Source organism: Oryctolagus cuniculus, chromosome 3, assembly GCF_964237555.1.
Source record: "Oryctolagus cuniculus chromosome 3, mOryCun1.1, whole genome shotgun sequence".
In the NCBI taxonomy this organism is placed as follows: Eukaryota; Metazoa; Chordata; class Mammalia; order Lagomorpha; family Leporidae; genus Oryctolagus; species Oryctolagus cuniculus.
Window position 1 is genome coordinate 141,705,983 of NC_091434.1, and position 18,763 is coordinate 141,724,745.

General features: G+C 40.2%; 1 protein-coding gene across 1 annotated transcript in view; it reads left to right on the top strand.

Moving 5' to 3' along the window:
* The window catches only part of CCDC146 (coiled-coil domain containing 146), a 206,088-nt gene that overhangs the window by 149,829 nt on the left and 37,496 nt on the right, over positions 1 to 18,763 (top strand). Inside the window, exons 6-9 of the mRNA XM_002712021.5 lie at positions 11,013 to 11,189; positions 12,942 to 13,015; positions 13,847 to 14,074; positions 14,730 to 14,916. Of these exons, the coding sequence (XP_002712067.2) occupies positions 11,013 to 11,189; positions 12,942 to 13,015; positions 13,847 to 14,074; positions 14,730 to 14,916 (666 nt within the window). The remainder of the gene's footprint in view (positions 1 to 11,012; positions 11,190 to 12,941; positions 13,016 to 13,846; positions 14,075 to 14,729; positions 14,917 to 18,763) is intronic.

Genomic DNA, 18,763 nt, shown 5'->3' on the forward strand with positions numbered 1-18,763 from the left:
GGTGTATCGATTTTATTTAAAAAAAAAAAAAAACAGCTCTTCATTTTGCTGATCTTTGTATTGTTTTTTTTTTGTTTCAATTTTGTTGATTTCTTCTGAATTTTAATTATTTCTCTCCTTCTACTTGTTTTGGGTTTAATTGCTATTGTTTTTTCTAAGTCCTTGAGGTGCATAGATCATTTATTTGGTAGCTTTCCAGTTTCTTGATGTAGGCACCAATTGCTATAAACTTTCCTCTTAACAGTGATTTTGCTGTATCCCACAAATTTTGATATGTTGTATTGTCATCTTTTTTTATTTCCAGAAATTTTTTGATTTCTCTTTTGATTTCTTCTATGATCCACTGTTCATTCAATAACATGTTGTTCATTCTCCATGTGTTTGCATATGATGTAGGGATTCTTGAGTTGTTGATTTCCAGCTTCATTGCACTGTGGTCCAAGAAGATGCATCGAATGACTTTGATTTTTTTGAATTTGCTGAGACTTGCTTTATGGCCTAGCACGTGGTCAATCCTAGAAAAAGTTCCATGTACTGGAGAGAAATATGTGTACTCTTTGGCTGTAAGTGGAAAGTTCTGTAGATATCTACTAGGTCTATTTGGTCTATGGTGTCAATTAACTCTGTTGTTTCCTTACTGATTTTCTGTTTCATTGATCTGTCCATTGCTGAGACGTGGAGTATTGAAGTCCCCCATCACTATTGTATTTGGATCTATATCTCCATTTAAATCCTTTAACATTTCTTTTAAAGAGCCAAGTGCCCTGTGGTTGGGTGCATATACATTTATAATGGTCACATCTTCCTGTTGAATTGATCCTTTGATCATTATATAGTGTACTTCTTTGTCTCACTTGATGGTTTTTGTATTAAAGTCTATTTTGTCACACCAACTCTTTTTTTTGGTTTCTGTTAGCATGGATTATCTTTTTCTAACCTTTCACTTTTAGTCTACAAGCATCTTTATTGGTGAGATGTGTTTTGTTTTTTAATCCATTCAGCCAGTCTGTGTCTTAACTCAGGAGTTGAGACCATTTACATTCAGTGTTAATATTGTTAAGTAACGACTTTGCCCTGCCATGTTTCTGTAAATAGTTCTGTTTATGCACTTTGCATTTCATTTGTTCTTTTGCTAGGTAATTATCTACTTTTCCAGTGATGTTCCTGTTTCTGTGTTTTTGTGTAGCATGTGTTTAAGCACGTTTCCTAGGGCTGGGCGTGTACTTATAAATTCTTTTAATTTCTGTTTTCTGTGGAAAATCCTTATTTCTCCTTAATTCATAAATGAGAGTTTTTCAGGGTACAGTAATCTGGGTTGACAATTTTTTCCTCTTAGACCATGGAGTATGTCTCACCATTCTCTCCTTGCTTGTAGGGTTTGTGATGAGAAAGTCTGGGGTGAGTTTGAGTTTCCTCTGAATGTTATCTGGCATTTCTCTCGGGCACATTTTAAGATCTTTTCTTTATGTGTTACTGAGGAGAGCATTGCCACTATGTGCTGAGGCGAGGATCTTTTCTGGTCATGTCTATTGGGAGTTCTGTGTACTTCCTGAACTTGGGCGTCTCTTTCTTTCTCCAGAACGGGGAAGTTCTCTGCTATTATTTCATTAAGAAGGTCTTCTAATCCTTTCTCTGTTTCGATGCCTTCTGGAATTCCTAGGACCCGTAGGTTGGATTGTTTGATAGAATCTTGCAGATCTTCAGCCATGTTTTTCAATTTCCTGATTTCTTCTTGTGTTAGGTCTGACTGTGTTATTTCCAGAAATTTGTCTTCTACTTTGATATTTGTTTTCTGTCTCATTTATTCTATTTTTCAGACTATCCACTGTATTTTTATTTGCTCTATTGAGTTCTTCGTATCTAGAATTTCATTCTGATTTCTCTTCAATATCTCAATTTCTTGGGAGCACTTTTCATTTAGGTCATGAATGTGTTTTTGATTGCTTCTAAGTAATCTGTCAATTAATTTTCTGAATTCTGTTTCTGGCATATCCTCAATCCCTTCTTCTTCTGCTTCTATTATTGAAGAGCTGAGGTAATGTTCCACTCTGGGGCTAATACTATCTTCCTTAGTCTTATTAAAAATTTTCCCCTTGATTCGGCTGAAATGCCCATGAGAGTATTTCAGGCATGGAAAGCCAAGACACTCTGGGGGGAAAAAAAACTAAATGAAAGATCTCCACGAGTGAGATCCCAGTGGAAAGAATAGGTCATCAAAGAAGGAGGTACCTTTCTCTGAAGGGAGGAGAGAACTTCCACTTTGACCATGGCCTTGTCTAAATATGATCAGAGTCAGTGAACTCAGGGGGCTTCCATAGCCTTGGCAGCTCATGACAAGAGCCTAGGGTGATTACTGATGCCATAAACAAGAGTGTCAATTTGTTAAGTCAACAACAGGAGTCACTATGCACTTACTCCTCATGTAGCACCTCTGTCCTTAATGTGCTGTACATTGAGATTTAATGCTATAACTAGTACTCAAACAGTATTTTTCACTTTATGTTTCTGTGTGGGAGCAAACTATTGAAATCTTTACTTAATGTATGCTAAACTGATCTTCTGTATATAAGAGAATCGAAAATGAATCTTGATGTGAATGGAAGGGGAGAGGGAGTGGGAAAGGGGAGCGTTGCGGGTTGGAGGGACGTTATGGGGGGGAAGCCATTGTAATCCATATTCTGTACTTTGGAAATTTATATTCATCAAATAATAGTTAAAAAAATAAATAAAACTATAAACTAATTAAAAAAATTTTCCCCTTGTTTTTCAGCATTTCCAATTCCTTTTATCTTTAACATGTGTCTTAGTGCTTGTGGCAAAATTTCCCTCTGCTATGAGCTGCTATGTGTCTGTGTGTTGCCAGTGGAAATACTCCTTACTCATTATATAGTTCCCTTCTTTGCCTCTTTTAACAGCTTTTGTGTTAAAGTCTATTTTTTCTGATATTGGGATGGATACACCAACTCTTTGGTTTCTGTTAGTATGGAATATATTTTTTAATCCTTTCACTTTCAGTCTGCATCTATCTTTGCTGGTGAGATGTGTTTCTTGTAAGCAGCAAATAATGGGTTTTGTTTTTTAATCCATTCTGCCAGCCTGTATCTTTCAACTGGAGATTTGGGGCCATTTACATTCAAGGTAACTATTGTAAGTAACAATTGCCCCTGCCATTTTTCCATAAATATTCCTATTATTTACTTTAATTTCTTTTGTAGTTTTACTGGGTGGTTTTCTGCCTTCACATTCTTTCATAATGATGGCTATCTTTTTGTGTTTCTGTGTGTAGCACATATTTAAGCATCTTTTGTAAAGTTAGATGGGTGGTGACAAATTCTTTCAAATTCTATTTGTTATGGAAGGTCTTTATTCCACCTATATTTACAAATGAGAGTTTTTCAGGTTACAGTATTCTGGGTTGACAGTTTTTTTTTTCTGTTAAGACTTGGAATATATCTTTCCATTCTCTCCTAGCCTGTAGAGTTTCTGATGAGAAGTCCATTGTAAGTCTAATTGGAGATCCTCTTATATAATCTGGCATTTCTCTCATGTACATTTTAGAATGTTTTCTTTACATTATTTTAATTTTGTATTTTTTTTTAATTTTGTAATTTTTTTAACTTTTACTTACTGAATATAAATTTCCAAAGTACGGCTTATGGATTACAATGGCTCCCCCCCCCATAACTTCCCTCCCACCCACAACCCTCCCTCCACCTGCTCCCTCTCCCATTCCATTCACATCAAGATTCATTTTCATTTCTCTTATATACAGAAGATAAATTTAGCATATATTAAGTAAAGCTTTCAACAGTTTGCACCCACACAGAAACACAAAGTGAAAAATACTGTTTGAGTAGTAGTTATAGCATTAAATCTCAATGTACAGCACATTAAGGACAGAGATCCTACATGAGGAGTAAGTGCACAGTATTCCTGTTGTTGACTTAACAAATTGACACTCTTGTTTACGGCATCAGTAATCACCCTAGGTTCTTGTCATGAGTTGTCAAGGCTATGGAGGCCTTTTGAGTTTGCCAACTCTGATCATATTTAGACAAGGCCATGGTCAAAGTGGAAGTTCTCTCCTCCCTTCCGAGAAAAGTACCTCTTTTTTTGATTACCTGTTCTTTCCACTGGGATCTCACTCACAGACATCTTTCAATTAGGTCATTTCATTTTATTATTATTTTTTTGCCACAGTGTCTTAGCTTTCCATGCCTGAAATACTCTCATGGGCTTTTCAGCCGGATCCAAATGCCTTAAGGGCTGATTCTGAGGCCAGAGTGCTGTTTAGGACATCTGCCATTCTATGAGTCTGCTGTGTATCCCGCTTCCCATGTTGGATAATTCTCTCCCTTTTTTATTCTATCAGTTAGTATGATGACTATTCTATCAGTTAGTATGATGGCAAACACTAGTCTTGCTTATGTGATCCCTTTGACTCTTAGTCCTATCATGATCAATTGTGAACAGAAATTGATCACTTAGACTAGTGAGATGGCATTGGTACATGCCACCTTGATGGGATTGAATTGGAATCCCCTGGCATGTTTCCAACTCTACCATTTGCGGCAATTCAGCTTGAGCATGTCCCAAATTGTACATCTCTTTCCTCTCTTATTCCCACTCTTACATTTAACAGGGATCACTTTTCAGTTAAGTTTCAACACTTAAGAATAATTGTGTATTAATTACAGAGTTCAACCAATAGTATTAAGTAGAACAAAAAAATACTAAAAGGGATAAAGTATTAAGTTGTTCATCAACAGTCAGGGCAAGGGCTGATCAAGTCACCGTTTCTCATAGTGTCCATTTCACTTCAACAGGTTTCTCCTTTGGTTTTCGGTTAGTTGTCACTGATAAGGGAGAACATATGATATTTGTCCCTTTGGGACTGGCTTATTTCACTCAGCTGATGTTTTCCAGATTCCTCCATTTTGTTGCAAATGACCGGATTTCATTGTTTTTGACTGCTGTATAGTATTCTGTAGAGCACATATCCCATAATTTCTTTATCCAGTCTACTGTTGATGGGCATTTAGGTTGGTTCCAGGTCTTAGCTATTGTGAATTGAGCTGCAATAAACATTAATGTGCAGACAGCTTTTTTATTTGACAATTTAATTTCCTTTGGTAAATTCCAAGGAGCAGGATGGCTGGGTTGTATGGTAGGGTTCTATTCAGGTTTCTGAGGAATCCAGACTGACTTCCATAGTGGCTTGACCAGTTTGCATTCCCACCAACAGTGGGTTAGTGTCCCTTTTTCCCTACATCCTTGCCAGCATCTGTTGTTGGTAGATTTCTGAATGTGAGCCATTCTAACTGGGGTGAGGTGAAACCTCATTGTGGTTTTGATTTGCATTTCCCTGATTGCTAGTGATCTTGAACATTTTTTCATGTGTCTGTTGGCCATTTGGATTTCCTCTTTTGAAAAATGTCTATTGAGGTCCTTGGCCCATCTCTTAAGAGAGTTGTTTGTTTTGTTGTTGTGGAGTTTCTTGATCTCCTTGTAGATTCTGGTTATTAATCCTTATCTGTTAAATAGTTTGCAAATATTTTTCCCATTCTGTCGGTTGCCTCTTCACTTTCCTGACTTTATTTTGCAGTACAGAAACTTCTCAATCTGATGTAATCCCAAATGTTAATTTTGGTTTGACTGCCTGTGCCACCGGGTTCTTTTCCACGAAGTCTTTGCCTGTGCCAATATCTTGCAGGGTTTCTTCAATGTTCTCTAATAATTTGATGGTGTCGGATCATAGATTTAGGTCTTTAATCCATGTTTAGTGGATTTTCATGTAACCTTTAAGGTAGGGATCTTGCTTCACACTGCTGCACATGGAAATCCAGTTTCCCCAGCACCATTTATTGAATAGACCGTCATGCTCCAGAAATTGGTTTTAGATCCTTGATCAAATGTAAGTTGGCTGTAGATGTTTGGGTTGATTTCTGGTGTTTCTATTCTGTTCCATTGGTCTATCCATCTGTTTCTGTACCAGTACCATGCTGTTTTGATAACAACTGCCCTGTAGTATGTCCTGAAATCTGGTATTGTGATGCCTCCAGCTTTGTTTTTGTCGTACAAGATTGCTTTAGCTATTCGAGGTCTTCTGTGTCTCCATATGAATTTCAGCATCATTTTTTCCAGATCTGAGGAGAATGTCTTTGGTATTTTGATTGAGATCACATTGAATCTATAAATTTCTTTTGGGAGAATGGACATTTTGATGATATTGATTCTTCCAATCCATGAGCATGGAAGATTTTTCCATTTCTTGGTATCCTCTTCTATTTCTTTCTTTAAGATTTTGTAATTCTCATCATAGAGATCTTTAACATCCTTGGTTAAGTTTATTCCAAGGTATTTGATTGTTTTTGTAGCTATTGTGAATGGGATTGATTTTAGAAGTTCTTTCTCAGCTGTGGCATTGCCTGTGTATACAAAGGCTGTTGATTTTTGTGCATTGATTTTATATCCTGCTACTTTGCTAAACTCTTCTATGAATTCCAATAGTCTCTTAGTAGAGTTCTTTGGATCCCCTAAATAAAGAATCATATCGTCTGCAAAGAGGGATAGTTTGACTTCTTCCTTCTCAACTTGTATCCCTTTAATTTCTTTTTCTTGCCTGATGGCTCTGGCTAAAACTTCCAGAACTATATTGAATAGCAGTGGTGAGAGTGGGCATCCCTGTCTGGTACCAGACCCCAGTGGAAATGCTTCAACTTTTCCGCATTCAATAGGATGTTGGCCGTGGGTTTTTCATAAATTGCTTTGATTGTATTGAGGAATGTTCTTTGCATACCCAGTTTGCTTAGAGTTTTCATCATGAAAGGGTGTTGTATTTTATCAAATGCTTTCTCTGCATCTATTGAGATAATCATATGGTTTTTATTCTGAAGTTTGTTAATGTGGTGTATCACATTGATTGTTTTGCGCACATTGAACCATCCCTACATACCAGGGATAAATCCCATTTGGTCTGGGTGGATGATCTTTCTGATGTGTTGTTGCATTCTATTGGCCAGAATTTTATTGAGGATTTTTGCATCTATGTTCATCAGGGATATTGGTTTGTAATTTTCTTTCAATGCTGCATCTTTCTCCGGCTTAGGGTTTAAGGTGATGCTGGCTTCATAGTAAGAAATTGGGAGGATTCCCTCTTTTTCAATTGTTCTGAATAGTTTGAGAAGAATTGAAGTTAGTTCTTTAAATGTCTGGTAGAATTCAGCAGTGAATCCATCTGGTCCTGGGCTTTTCTTTGTTGGGAGGGCCTTTATTACTGTTTCAATTTCTGTCTCAGTTATGGATCTATTTATGTTTTCTATGTCTTCTAAGTCCGATATTCTCTCTTCTGCTTCACTCATTCTGTTTTTAAGGCTCTCTAATGTGTTTGTCATTTGATCTATTGAATTCTTCATTTCATTGTGATTTCTCTTCACTATCACCATTTCATATTCTACTAGTTGCTTCATTTCATTTTGATTCCTCCTTAATATTTCTTTTTCTCTAGAGAGATTTTCTATCCTGTCCAGTAATGATTTCTGTAGTTCAAGAATTGGTTTTTGAGAACTTATTAATGTTCTTATCAATTTTTGAGATCCATTTCTTGCATTTCTTCTATCTCATCAACTTCATAATCTTGAATTGGGGTGTCTTGTTCATTTAGGGGTGTCATAATGTCTTCCTTGTTCTTGTTTCCTCGGTTTCTGCGTTTGTTGCTTGGCATGGTGGAGATATTCTTCGGTTTCTTCGCTGTGGTGTTTTTTCTCATTATACTATGACTCTAGATTAAGTGGACTGTCTACTTTTGATGGATCCTTAGAGGCATGTGATGGGTGTGGCCAGAGAGCTCTGTTTGATTCTTCAGGGTTAAGGGTGTGCCAAAGGTGACTCACCCATGTTGTTCTCTCTCTCGCTCTCTCTTTCTTTCTTTCTTTTTTTTTTTAACTCAGAAGGAAAGTAATTCCGCACAGCTTAGCAGAATTGAGGGTAGTCAATGTATGAAATTTGGCCCCTGTATGAATGTATGAAATCTGGCCCCTGTGGGTATAATATTTGTCTGCTCTGCCCCAAGGACCACAAAAAGGCTTTATGCAGTCCTCCGTTTGATCTCAAATTTCCCTGTAGTCTCACACCGGGTTGCCAAGCTTACCGAGTTTGTGTATTCCATGAGTTCTCTCCCACACCCTCAGATTTTCACAGTCTCACAGTCTCAGTTCATTAGCTCCACACCTTCACTAGGTCCTAACCTCCAGTTATTTTTCCCCACCAGAGTCAGATTTTTCTGCTCGGTTGATGGCAGGTGCCACTTTACGTATGTCCAAAATGGTGCCAGCTCTTTGTCTTGCTTGCCTTTGTAAGCTGAGTGGAGAGAGGCTCATGGCCGTGCCAGTCCCTTTTATTTATTTATTTATTTATTTATTTATTATTTATTTTCTCTCCTCTAGTTAACCTTTCCCCAGCGGGGCTTCAAGCCTCATTCCCTCTAGGCTCTTTCTGCTGTTTCCTTGCCAATGTCTCGAGCTACTGACCTCACCTCCCCTTCCAGCGCTGGTGCGTAGACTCTGCAACTGGGATCCCGAGCCATGGGCATCCTTGCTCTCCCCGTAGGTCCTCCGTGTCACATCCACTAGATCCCAAAGAATTTCCTCTGCAATTTTTTTCCCGAGCCTTTCCCTGAAACTACAGTAACTCCACTTTAATTAAACTATCTTTTCCCAGACTATCAGTGTGTGCCCTCACTATTCCGCCATCTTGGCTCCGCCCCTTTTCTTTACATTTTACTGTGGAGAGTTTGACTACAATATGGTGTGGTAAATATCTTTTCTGGTCATGTCTATTAGGAGTTCTATATGCTTCCTATACTTGGATGTCCCTTTCTTTCTCCAAATTAGGGAAGTTTTCTTTAATTATTTCACTAAGAATGCCTTCTAATATATTCTGTCTTTCCACGCCTTCAAGAACTCCTACAACCTGTATTTTGAGTCATTTGATAGTATCCCATAGATTTCCAACACTGTTTTTTAGTTTTCTAATTTCTTCTCCTTTTTTTTTTTTTTTTTTTTGTCTGACTGAAAATTTCCAGAGAATTGTCTTCTAACTTGATATTCTTTCTTCTGCTTCACCAATTCCATTGTTAAGGCTTTCCACCATATTTTCTATTTGTTCTATTGAATTGTTCATTTCCAATATTTCTTTTTGACTTCTCTTTTTTTTGGTTTAAAGATTTATTTATTTATTTGAAAGTTTGAGTTACACAGAGAGAGAGGAAAGGGAGAGAGAGAGAGAGAGAGAGAGAGAGAGAGAGAGAGAGGTCTTCCATCCACTGGTTTACTCCCCAATTGGCCGCAATGGTCGGAGCTGTGCCAATCTGAAGCCAGGAGCCAGGAGCTTCTTCCAGGTCTCCCACACGGGTTCAGGAGCCCAAGGACTTAGGCCATCTTCCACTGATTTCCCGGACCATTGCAAATAGCTGGATTGGAAGTGGAGCATCTGGGACCTGAACCAGTGCCCATATGAGACGCCAGCACTGCAGGCAGTGACTTTACCCACTATACTGCAGCACCAGTCCCTGATTTCTCTTTAAGATCTCAATTTCATGGGAGAAATTTTCTTTCATGTCATGTATGGATTTCATCAGTTTATGTATTTGCTTCTGATTACTTCGAAGTAATCCTGGGATCAATTTTTTGAATTATATTTCTGACATTTCTTCAGTGTCTTCATCTTCACATTATGCTATTGAAGTATTATATTCTTCTGGGGGTGTCATGTTGTCTTCCTTATCCTTGTTTCTTAAATTGTTGCATTTATTATTAGGCATTTGTGGATAAACTTGTTGGTTTCTCTTTTGTTTCTTTATTCCCTATGATGGCTTTTATCTTTGAACCATGCCTCTGTGGCTTAGTGGAATGTACACATTTTTAATGAATACCCAGAGGCATGTTCTGCATGTAGCCAGTGATGTCTGTTTAGTGCTCCAGGGTAAAGGGAGTGTCCAAGGTGACACCAGGTTGAGCTTGGTAAATCCTTTTTTTTTATCATAAGGGATGATTTTTCTGCTCTGTTGGCATAGTCTCATGCCCACCTCCTCTCCTCAAAAAAGACCAGTGCCTGGGCACTGGGCACTAGCCCCAGTGGGTACAATATTCATCCATGCTACCACAAGAACCACACAAAGGATCTGTACGGGCCTCAGTGTAAGCATGAATCCTGCAGCAATCCCCCCGCCAGGGAATCAGGGATCCCCAAGTGTGTGGAGTTGCCCACAGTGACTGCCCAAAGTCCCAGCCACACCCTGCTCCCCCCACCATTTAGCCATAATGTTTTCAAAGTCCCAGCACACAAGCCTCCCATGGACACAAGCACCCAGCTTCCTGTCAATTCCAGCCAATCTTGGGCACCTCCACTTGGCTGGTTGCTGGGTGCACAGACAAGAGCTGGTGCAGCTGTTACATATGTCCAAAATAGCTCCCGCCCTCAGCATGTTACCAAAGGCTGGTGCAGGGGTGATTGGGTGGAGAGAAATGTGCTTCCTTTTTTTCTCATCTAGGCTGGCAGGTACACTGTCCCCTACAGGGCTCCAAGCTGGGCTCGTGCCAGACTCTTCCCACAGCTTAATTGCTAGATCATGAACTGCTGCAGTCTGGTTTCACCTTACTCTCCAAAACTGATGCTGAGGCTCTTGGCTGCTGGGTCCTGAGTTGTGTGCATCCACACCCTCCACATACATCCACAGTGTCCCTCTGACTTACATGGAATTTCCCCTGCCATTTTCTCCCTAACTCTTCGCTGAGACTGAACTCTCCCCTTTTTCAAACTAACTTCCCCTAGCCTAGAGCAGTAAGCTCCCTCCCTATTCTGCCATCTTGGATCTCCCCAAGTGGTAATAACATGGTGAGAATCATTCAAACACCAAGACAAACATAATCAAAATGGTGAAATGATTTCCTATCCAGTTTTTAGGTAGATAAATGCTTGCTAAGACTAGTCACCCAATCACTGTCCTTTTAAAGGAAATGGAGAAGAAGATGAGAATATTGAAAGAGAGCACCGAGGAATTACGTAAGGAAATAATGCAGAAGAAGTTGGAGATTAAAAATTTACGGGAAGATTTGGCATCTAAGCAAAAGCAGTTACTGAAGGAGCAGAAGGAGCTGGAGGAATTGCTGGAGTATCAGGTTGTCCTGAAGGTATGCTGCTTGCAGTTCATAGATGCTTATACATGGTGCCTGCCTGAGAGTCAGCGTGATGGGATCAAGACGAGCTATGTAGGTCTGACTAAGGGATATTGTCACACAAACTGCGAGGATCTGCATTATGGCTGAACCTATCACTCTCTGCAAGCTTGCAAAAGACTTAAAGGTAGTATCACTCTAATTCTGACACGCCGACCCTGGAAGAGAGGCCTCTCTAGCCCGTACCAAGCATTTTTCAGTATTAGCAGTGATTGTCACAGACACACTTGCTTTTATCAAAAAGGGGAGGGGCGTATCTATTTATTTGAAAAGCAGAGTGACAGGGCGGGAGGAAGGAAGAGACAGAGCAAGCTCTTTAATCTGCAAGTTCAGTCTGCAACAGCCAGGGCTGGACCAGGCCAAAGCCAGGAGCCTGAGACACCATCTGGGTTTTCCACACGGGTGGTAGGGTCCCAAGTACTTTATCCAAGAACCTCTGCCCTCCTGGGTGCATTAGCAGGAAGCTGAATTGGAAGTAGAAGAGCTGAGATTTGAATCAGCACTCACATCTGGGATGCAGGCATCCCAAGGAGAGGCTTAACCTGCTGCTTCATGATTATTCTACCAAGAGCAATCAGCTGTCCTAACCTCTTGTGTCTATTTGTGCTGCCTTCTCTTTGATTCTATTCTAATACTTCTCACCGTAAAAGGGATGATAGGCCTGTGCTTATGTTTTAGGAGATAATAAATTACAAATTCATTTTATTTTAGAAAGTGTATAATAATTCTCAAAACATTTAAATAATTTATAGTGTTCTTTTTAAAGAAACATAGCTAGATTCATTGGTTTAGGGGATTGTTATGACACCCTTTGACCTCTTTCCTTGAGAGTATCAATGCAGTTGGCCAAGCTGTGCCCAGCTATAGGAACAGACCAGAGATAGGTATACCAGATGTCCAGTGAAGCTTCAGCCTCTCCATTGTAGGAGCCTTGTCTGGGACCCTGAACCTAATTTTCCATCTGTAATATCTTGCTCTTTTTCTTAAAGAAGATTCCCCAAACTTTACAAGTTCCAGCCTCACAGACCTTGGACATGGACTAGGACAGAACCACGTCCCACTCCAGCACACTGCAGCCAGGTGCCCAGCCTCCAGCATATGCGTGTCCCCAGCCCAACCCCAGCGAGACCTTCTAGAACCCATGTGGTATTTTTATGCCTGGTTACATGTACCTGAAAATGGCAGCAGATATACCTATCTTAGAAGGTCATCTGAGTATTGAATGAAATCATTCTTACCAGTATTAGGGCAGATACCCATAAGAAGTCTACATAGTAGGGACAGTACTATGGCACAGCACGTTAAACCACAGCCTACAGCACCAGCATCACAAACAGAGCTGCTTCCAATGCAGCTCCCTGCCTGGGAAAGCAGTGGAGGATGACCCTGCACCCACATGGGAGACCTGGAGGAAGCTCCTGGCTCCTGGCTTCAGACTGGCCCAGCTCTGGCTATTGTGGTCATTTGTGGGTTGAACCAGAAGCTAGAAGATCAATCTGTCTCTGTCTCTCTCCTCTCTCTCCTCTCTCTCTCCTCTCTCTCTCTCTCTCTCTAACTCTCTAACTCTGCCATTCAAATAAATAAATATAAATCTTTTTAAAAATAATTCTACATATTTTAGTTCTTCTCTCTTTCCTGTTTAATTATCTTGTCTTCCTTGCTCTGTTCCAAGACTGAATTTAACATGGCTCTCTATTTCTTTACTAGGATGAAGTGGCGCACCATCAAACTATTCCTGTACAAATTGTGAAAGAGATAGAAAAAACAACACGGAAAAAAGTGTATGAATCAATATTTTCACTTTCAGCCCCTCCTTGCCTACTCACTAGACATATCACATTACTATGGTAACTTTAGGAATGTCTGCTCTGGGCCCTGTCTAGGTCATATATGTCAAGTTCTTTAAAAGAAAGAAGTGCAGCAAATTATTATCATTCATACATATTTCTGTTTTAATTATGGATTCAAATTCTATTCCTAACTCATAAATCATATCTTTATGGAGAAATCCAATTGACTTTCACAGAGCTGGGGACAAATTAGGTGAACAGTTTTGAAGTTCATGGTCTTGGAAGCAAGTCAATCAAGCAGCTGCTTAAAGCCCCAGTGATAGTAACTCTTTTCTTTGCCACGTATTTCTGTATCTGACGCCTGAGACAGAGGTCATGGGGGAGATTCTCAAAGTTTAGAGGAACTAATTGTTGAAGAAACAATTTAGAGAGAAGAGGGAAAAATGCAGCAGGCACTAATAGTTCTAAAATCCAAGCTCACTGGCACCAAAGATGAGAAATTTAGGTCCCTTGTGAGAAGCTAGTGAGGAAGGGAGTAGATTCCCAGAGGTGAGAGCAGTTGGTTGACAGGAGAGGAAGATGGGCTGCTTTTCCTCTGCAGCTGTCTAAGGATGATACCCTCCATGCCCCATTCCTCTGTGGCCTCCACCCACTTCTAGTCACTGAATTTATAACCAACTCTTCTGCCGCCTGGTTGGGAAGTTAACAGTTTCAGGCAGCATGGGCTCAGAATAAGGTAAATTGTGTGTGTGTGTGTGTGTGTGTGTGTGTGTGTGTGTCCATGCACATGTGTGTTTATGTGTGCCTGTCTGTCTTCTACAGAGAAACAGAAAAGAAAAAACTTGTCTTGGAATGCGAAGTCAAAGAGCTAAATGACTCCATAAAGAAAGTTGAAACCAAAATTAGCGCTGTAGTGGAAGAGAAGGAGGATGTAATGAAGGAAGTAGAAGGCAAACGAGCCTTACTTGAAATCCGGGAACGAGAATACAACCAGTTGGCCAAGATGCTGGAACTGGCCAGAGAGAATGAAGCCACGTCACTAAGTGAGAGGTCAGTGGTCGTTATGTGCACCTGACATCTGAGACTTCAGTTTGTGTTTGAGGATTCAGAAAATAATCTCAGTATTCTGTCGACTCAATGAACATTTTATAGGATTTTAAATTGATTTTTACCCTAATGAAAAATTATCAAAGAAAACATTTGAAGTATTTCCCCCTTCTCGACTCATCATTTTCTTCAATTCTGTGATCAAATGTTAAGGGGGAAAAATCTGTTTTATGTTGTAAGTTTCTAAAATGTGCCTCTGGGATAGTCTATCCCTGGAGAGTGTTGTGTAATTCAGGGATGTTTACCAACAAGTGAATGGTATTTCTGAGGTTATCTTCACTTATTCCTAATGGGAGCAATTCTATGGTGCAATCCTCTGGGCGAGTTTTCTTCCTACGTGAGGTACAATTTCAGAGGAATTGGGGGCATCTGTCTCTGCCATTTTGCTATTCTGGTTGCCTTTCTGTTTGTAAGGTTGTTGCCCTAAATGGTACCAACTCCAAAACCTAGTGGTGGTGGGCATGATTGACAACGTATGGTTCCAACATGAGGATATTTCCGTGTGTACATGCTGAGAATGCTATCACGTTCAGTTTCGAAGGCCATGCGGGCCATGCAATGGCAATTCACTTTCCTTTTCTGCACTTACCTGGAACAGAGGGATCTTGGATCTCAATTTGCGGAATAGCCTCATCGACAAGCATAACTACCATGACGAACTGTCTCGTAAGCAAAGAGAGAAAGAGCGAGATTTTCGACATTTGAAGAAGCTGGAGCTGCAGTTGAAAGTGTCCTGGGATACATTTGCTCAGACTCAAGCAACACACCAAAGGCTACTATTAGAGGTGGGTGCTATAGACCACTGTCTTGACTTTTAAGTTCACTGCCATCATTTGACATGAAAATGTTTTGAGAAGCTGTTTTTCCTGCCAGGAGAAAAGGAAGGAAAGTTATCAGAGAAAAGGTAATTTTCAAATGCACCAAACCTATTAAATGAGGGCACTGCCAAAGCGCTTGGAAAATGGGATTAAAAAATAAGTTTATTTTGGTACAAGGAATTGTTTGAAATCCATGCAGGTTTTTCATAGGACACATTTTTTCATGAACTTTTTGAAGACTGCTGGTAGAGTCTAGAGCCCTATAATGTTTTTCAATCTCTTTTTCCTAGCCCAAGATTAGTGAAATGCCTTGTCTGGGTCAGGTAACAGCCTGGCCAAGGAAAATAACCGGACCTTCCAATTCAGGAAGAGCCAGAGGGTTTGTTACGGGGTAGGGCCAAATGGAGCACTGTCTTTTCAAGCAAAAACAATCAAATGCAGCATGATGTCATGGCAGAGTCTAGCAGTTAAGGACCAGATCAAATAAACTAAGCATAGATGGGCAGGTGACCCAGCTAGCTGAGAGCAACTAGAACCAATACAGGCCACCTGGCTAAGGCCGTGCACTATTAGAAGTGTGCTCCGGTCAGCAGATGTCCAAGAGGTATCTTCAGCAAGATGCTCCCGTCTTACCGCCTCTCTGTTCTCTGTGAGGGTTTGTTCCTGTTGCCTCTCTGAGATGACCTGCCCGTGCTCGTGACTAAGCATGACTAACAGGGCAGAGGCTCCTGGAGAGGGCTGTGTGCTTGTCTGGAGCCTGGCTCAGTGCTTCCTTGGTGAAAAGAGGACCAGTCTCTGAGAGGAAGCAACCGAGTGTGTAGAACCTTACCTCTTCTCTCTGGCCAGGTTTAGGTGCTAGATCCATTGAACTCCTGGCTATGCAATGTGTTTCTAACCTCCAAACTGGCATCACTGCAGGGGATAAAAATGATGGCAAGGCAAATGGGTTTCATCTCAAATATCAGCTCCATCCATTTGGTGGGAGCTCCCTGTAGTGACCATGCTGCAAAGGATTCTGAAGCCCAAAACTGGCTTGTCATATAAGAGCTCTGTGACTGATTGGTGATGTCTACCCCCAGCATAGAAATATTTCCCATGTATTTCCTGTTCCTAGTCATGGGCTTTCCCTTCAGATGATTCGGGGGAGGGGAAATGTATCTTCATAATCTAAGAAACATGCCTAAAACGTTGCTGGTTGAATTTTTTGTTTTTGTCTTGATCTTTGTATTTCTTACTATGTAAGATGAGGTGTTGGCTTTCAGTTAGACCACTGTTCACACCACACCTTCTTTACCCAATATTCTCATAATTCTGGTTAGTTCAGAATTTGGTGTTTATATATTTATAAATACATAAGTACCAGCCACACCTGAACCATGTAATCAAATTAGTCTTCCTTACAAAATTTTGTGTCCTCAGGAACTTATAAATATCTTGTTTTCTGTGTAGTTATCATTAGTTCAGCCCCAAGCTCTTTTCCAAGTCTATACATTGCCTTTCAGTATGTTAAAACACGTGTCATCTTTTTGAAGAAATTACTTCAGAACCTTGGCAGTGACCTCTAGCTAAAGACCAACAAGAACATATCTGTAGTTCAGGAGTGGGGAACATCCTGTCCACAGACCATGTAAGGCCTGCAAAATCATTTGATCAGGTGCAGCCAAGGCAACCCCAGGTGGGACTCTAAACTCAATAACTATAGCAGGGTAACTTTTAAAAGAGATTTATTTGTTTGAAAGGCACAGTTAGAGGGAGATAGATCCTCCATCTGCTGCCTCACTCTCCAGATGGCCACAATGGCCAGGATGAAGCCAGGAGCTTTATTCAGGTCTCCTATATGGGTGGCAGGGACCAAACACATGGGCCATCCTCTGTTGTTTCTCCTTGGTCATTAACAGGGAGCTGGAGCAGAAGTAGAGCAGCCAGGACTTGAACTGGCATCCGTATGAGATGCCAGCTTTGCAGGCAGCAGCTTTACCTGCTACACCAAAATGCTAGCCCATCGCAGGCTAATTTTTAAAAATTTTATTAATATAGAGAGAATAGATTTCATGTATCTCATAGGTACAATTCTAAGAAGATAGTCATAGTTCCCTTCCTATTCTTCCTCCCTCAATCCCTTTTCTTTCCTTCCTTTTTTAAAAATTTTTGCAAAAATATAATTTTTTAAAGATTATTTATTTATTTATAAGTCATAATTACAGAGAGAGAGGGACAGAGATCAAAAATCTTCAATCTGCTGGTTTACTCTCCAAATAGCCACAACAGCTGGGACTGGGCCAGGCTGAAACCAAGAGCCAAGAACTTCTTCCAGATTTCCCACATGGGTTCAGGGGCTCAAGCACTTGGACTATCTTCCATTGCTTTCCCAAGCACATTAGCAGGGAGGTGGATCATAAGTGGAGCAGCGGGGACTTGAACTAGCACCCATATGGGATGCTGGCACTGCAGATGGTGGCTTTACCCACTGTGCCACAGTGCCAACTGCCAAGAAAAACATAATTTCACCCCACTTTATAGTCACAGGCTTCATGCACCACTAACCATAATATTCAACAAGACCACAGTTCCACAAGAGTATAAACAAGGGCTAAAAACAACAATCATATCACAAGGTGTCCATTTCGTTCCTATACATGTTTTTGTATTCTATGTTAATTACCACAAATCAGAGAAAACGTGATATTTGTCTTTTGGGCATTGGTTTATCTAACTAAGCATGATGGTTTCTGCTTGCATCCATTTTGCTGCAAAAGACATTTCATTCTTTTTTATGGACAAGTATTATTCCATTGTGTATGTATACCACATTTTTTAATCTGGTCATCAGTTGATGGAAATCTGGGTTGATTCCATATCTTAGCTATTGTGAATTGAGCTGCAATAAACATGAGGGTGCAAATAATTCTTTCATATATTGATTTCATTTAGTTTGGGTAAATTCTGAGGAGTGCGATGGCTAGGTCATGTGATAGATCTATTTTCAGATTTCTGAGGAATCTTCATATTGTCTTCCATAATGGTTATACTAATTTACATTCCCACCAACAGTGTATTGTACACTTTTCCTCACATCCTCACCAGCATTTATTGTTTTTTTAATTTTTGAATGGTAACCATTCTAACTGCAATTAGGTGTTTTCTGTTTGAGAGCCATTCTAACTGGGGTGAAGTGAAACCTCATTGTGGTTTTTATTTTAATTTCCCTGATGGTTACTGATCTTGAGCAATTTTTTCATGTGTCTGTTGGCCATTTGTATTTCATCCTTTGAAAAATGCCCATTCATGTCCTTTGCCTATTTCTTAACTGGGTTGTTTGTTGTTGAGTTTCTTTTTTTAAAAAAAATCATTTATTTATTTGAAAGGCAGGAGTTACAGAGAAGCAGGGGAAGGGAGGGAGGGAGAGAGAGAGGTCTTCCATTCACTGTTTCACTCCCCAGATGGCTACAATGACTGCAGCAGGGCCGATCCAAAGCCAGGAGCCAAAAGCTTCTGGGTCTCCTTGGTACAGGGTCCCAAGCATTTGGGCCATCTTTTGCTACTTTCCCAGGCCATAGCAGAGAGCTAGATCAGAAGTGAAGCAGATAGGACTTGAACCAGCACCTATATGGGATGCCTGCATTGCAGGCAGTGGCTTTACCCACTGTGCCACAGTGCTGGCTCCATTGTTGAGTTTCTTTAAACATTTATACATCTGTATATTAATCCTCTATCTTTGCATAGTTGACAAATATTTTCTCCCATTCTGTCAGTTGCTTGTTCACTGTGTTGAGTCTTTCCTTTGCAATGCAGAAGCTTCTTAGTTTGATGTAAT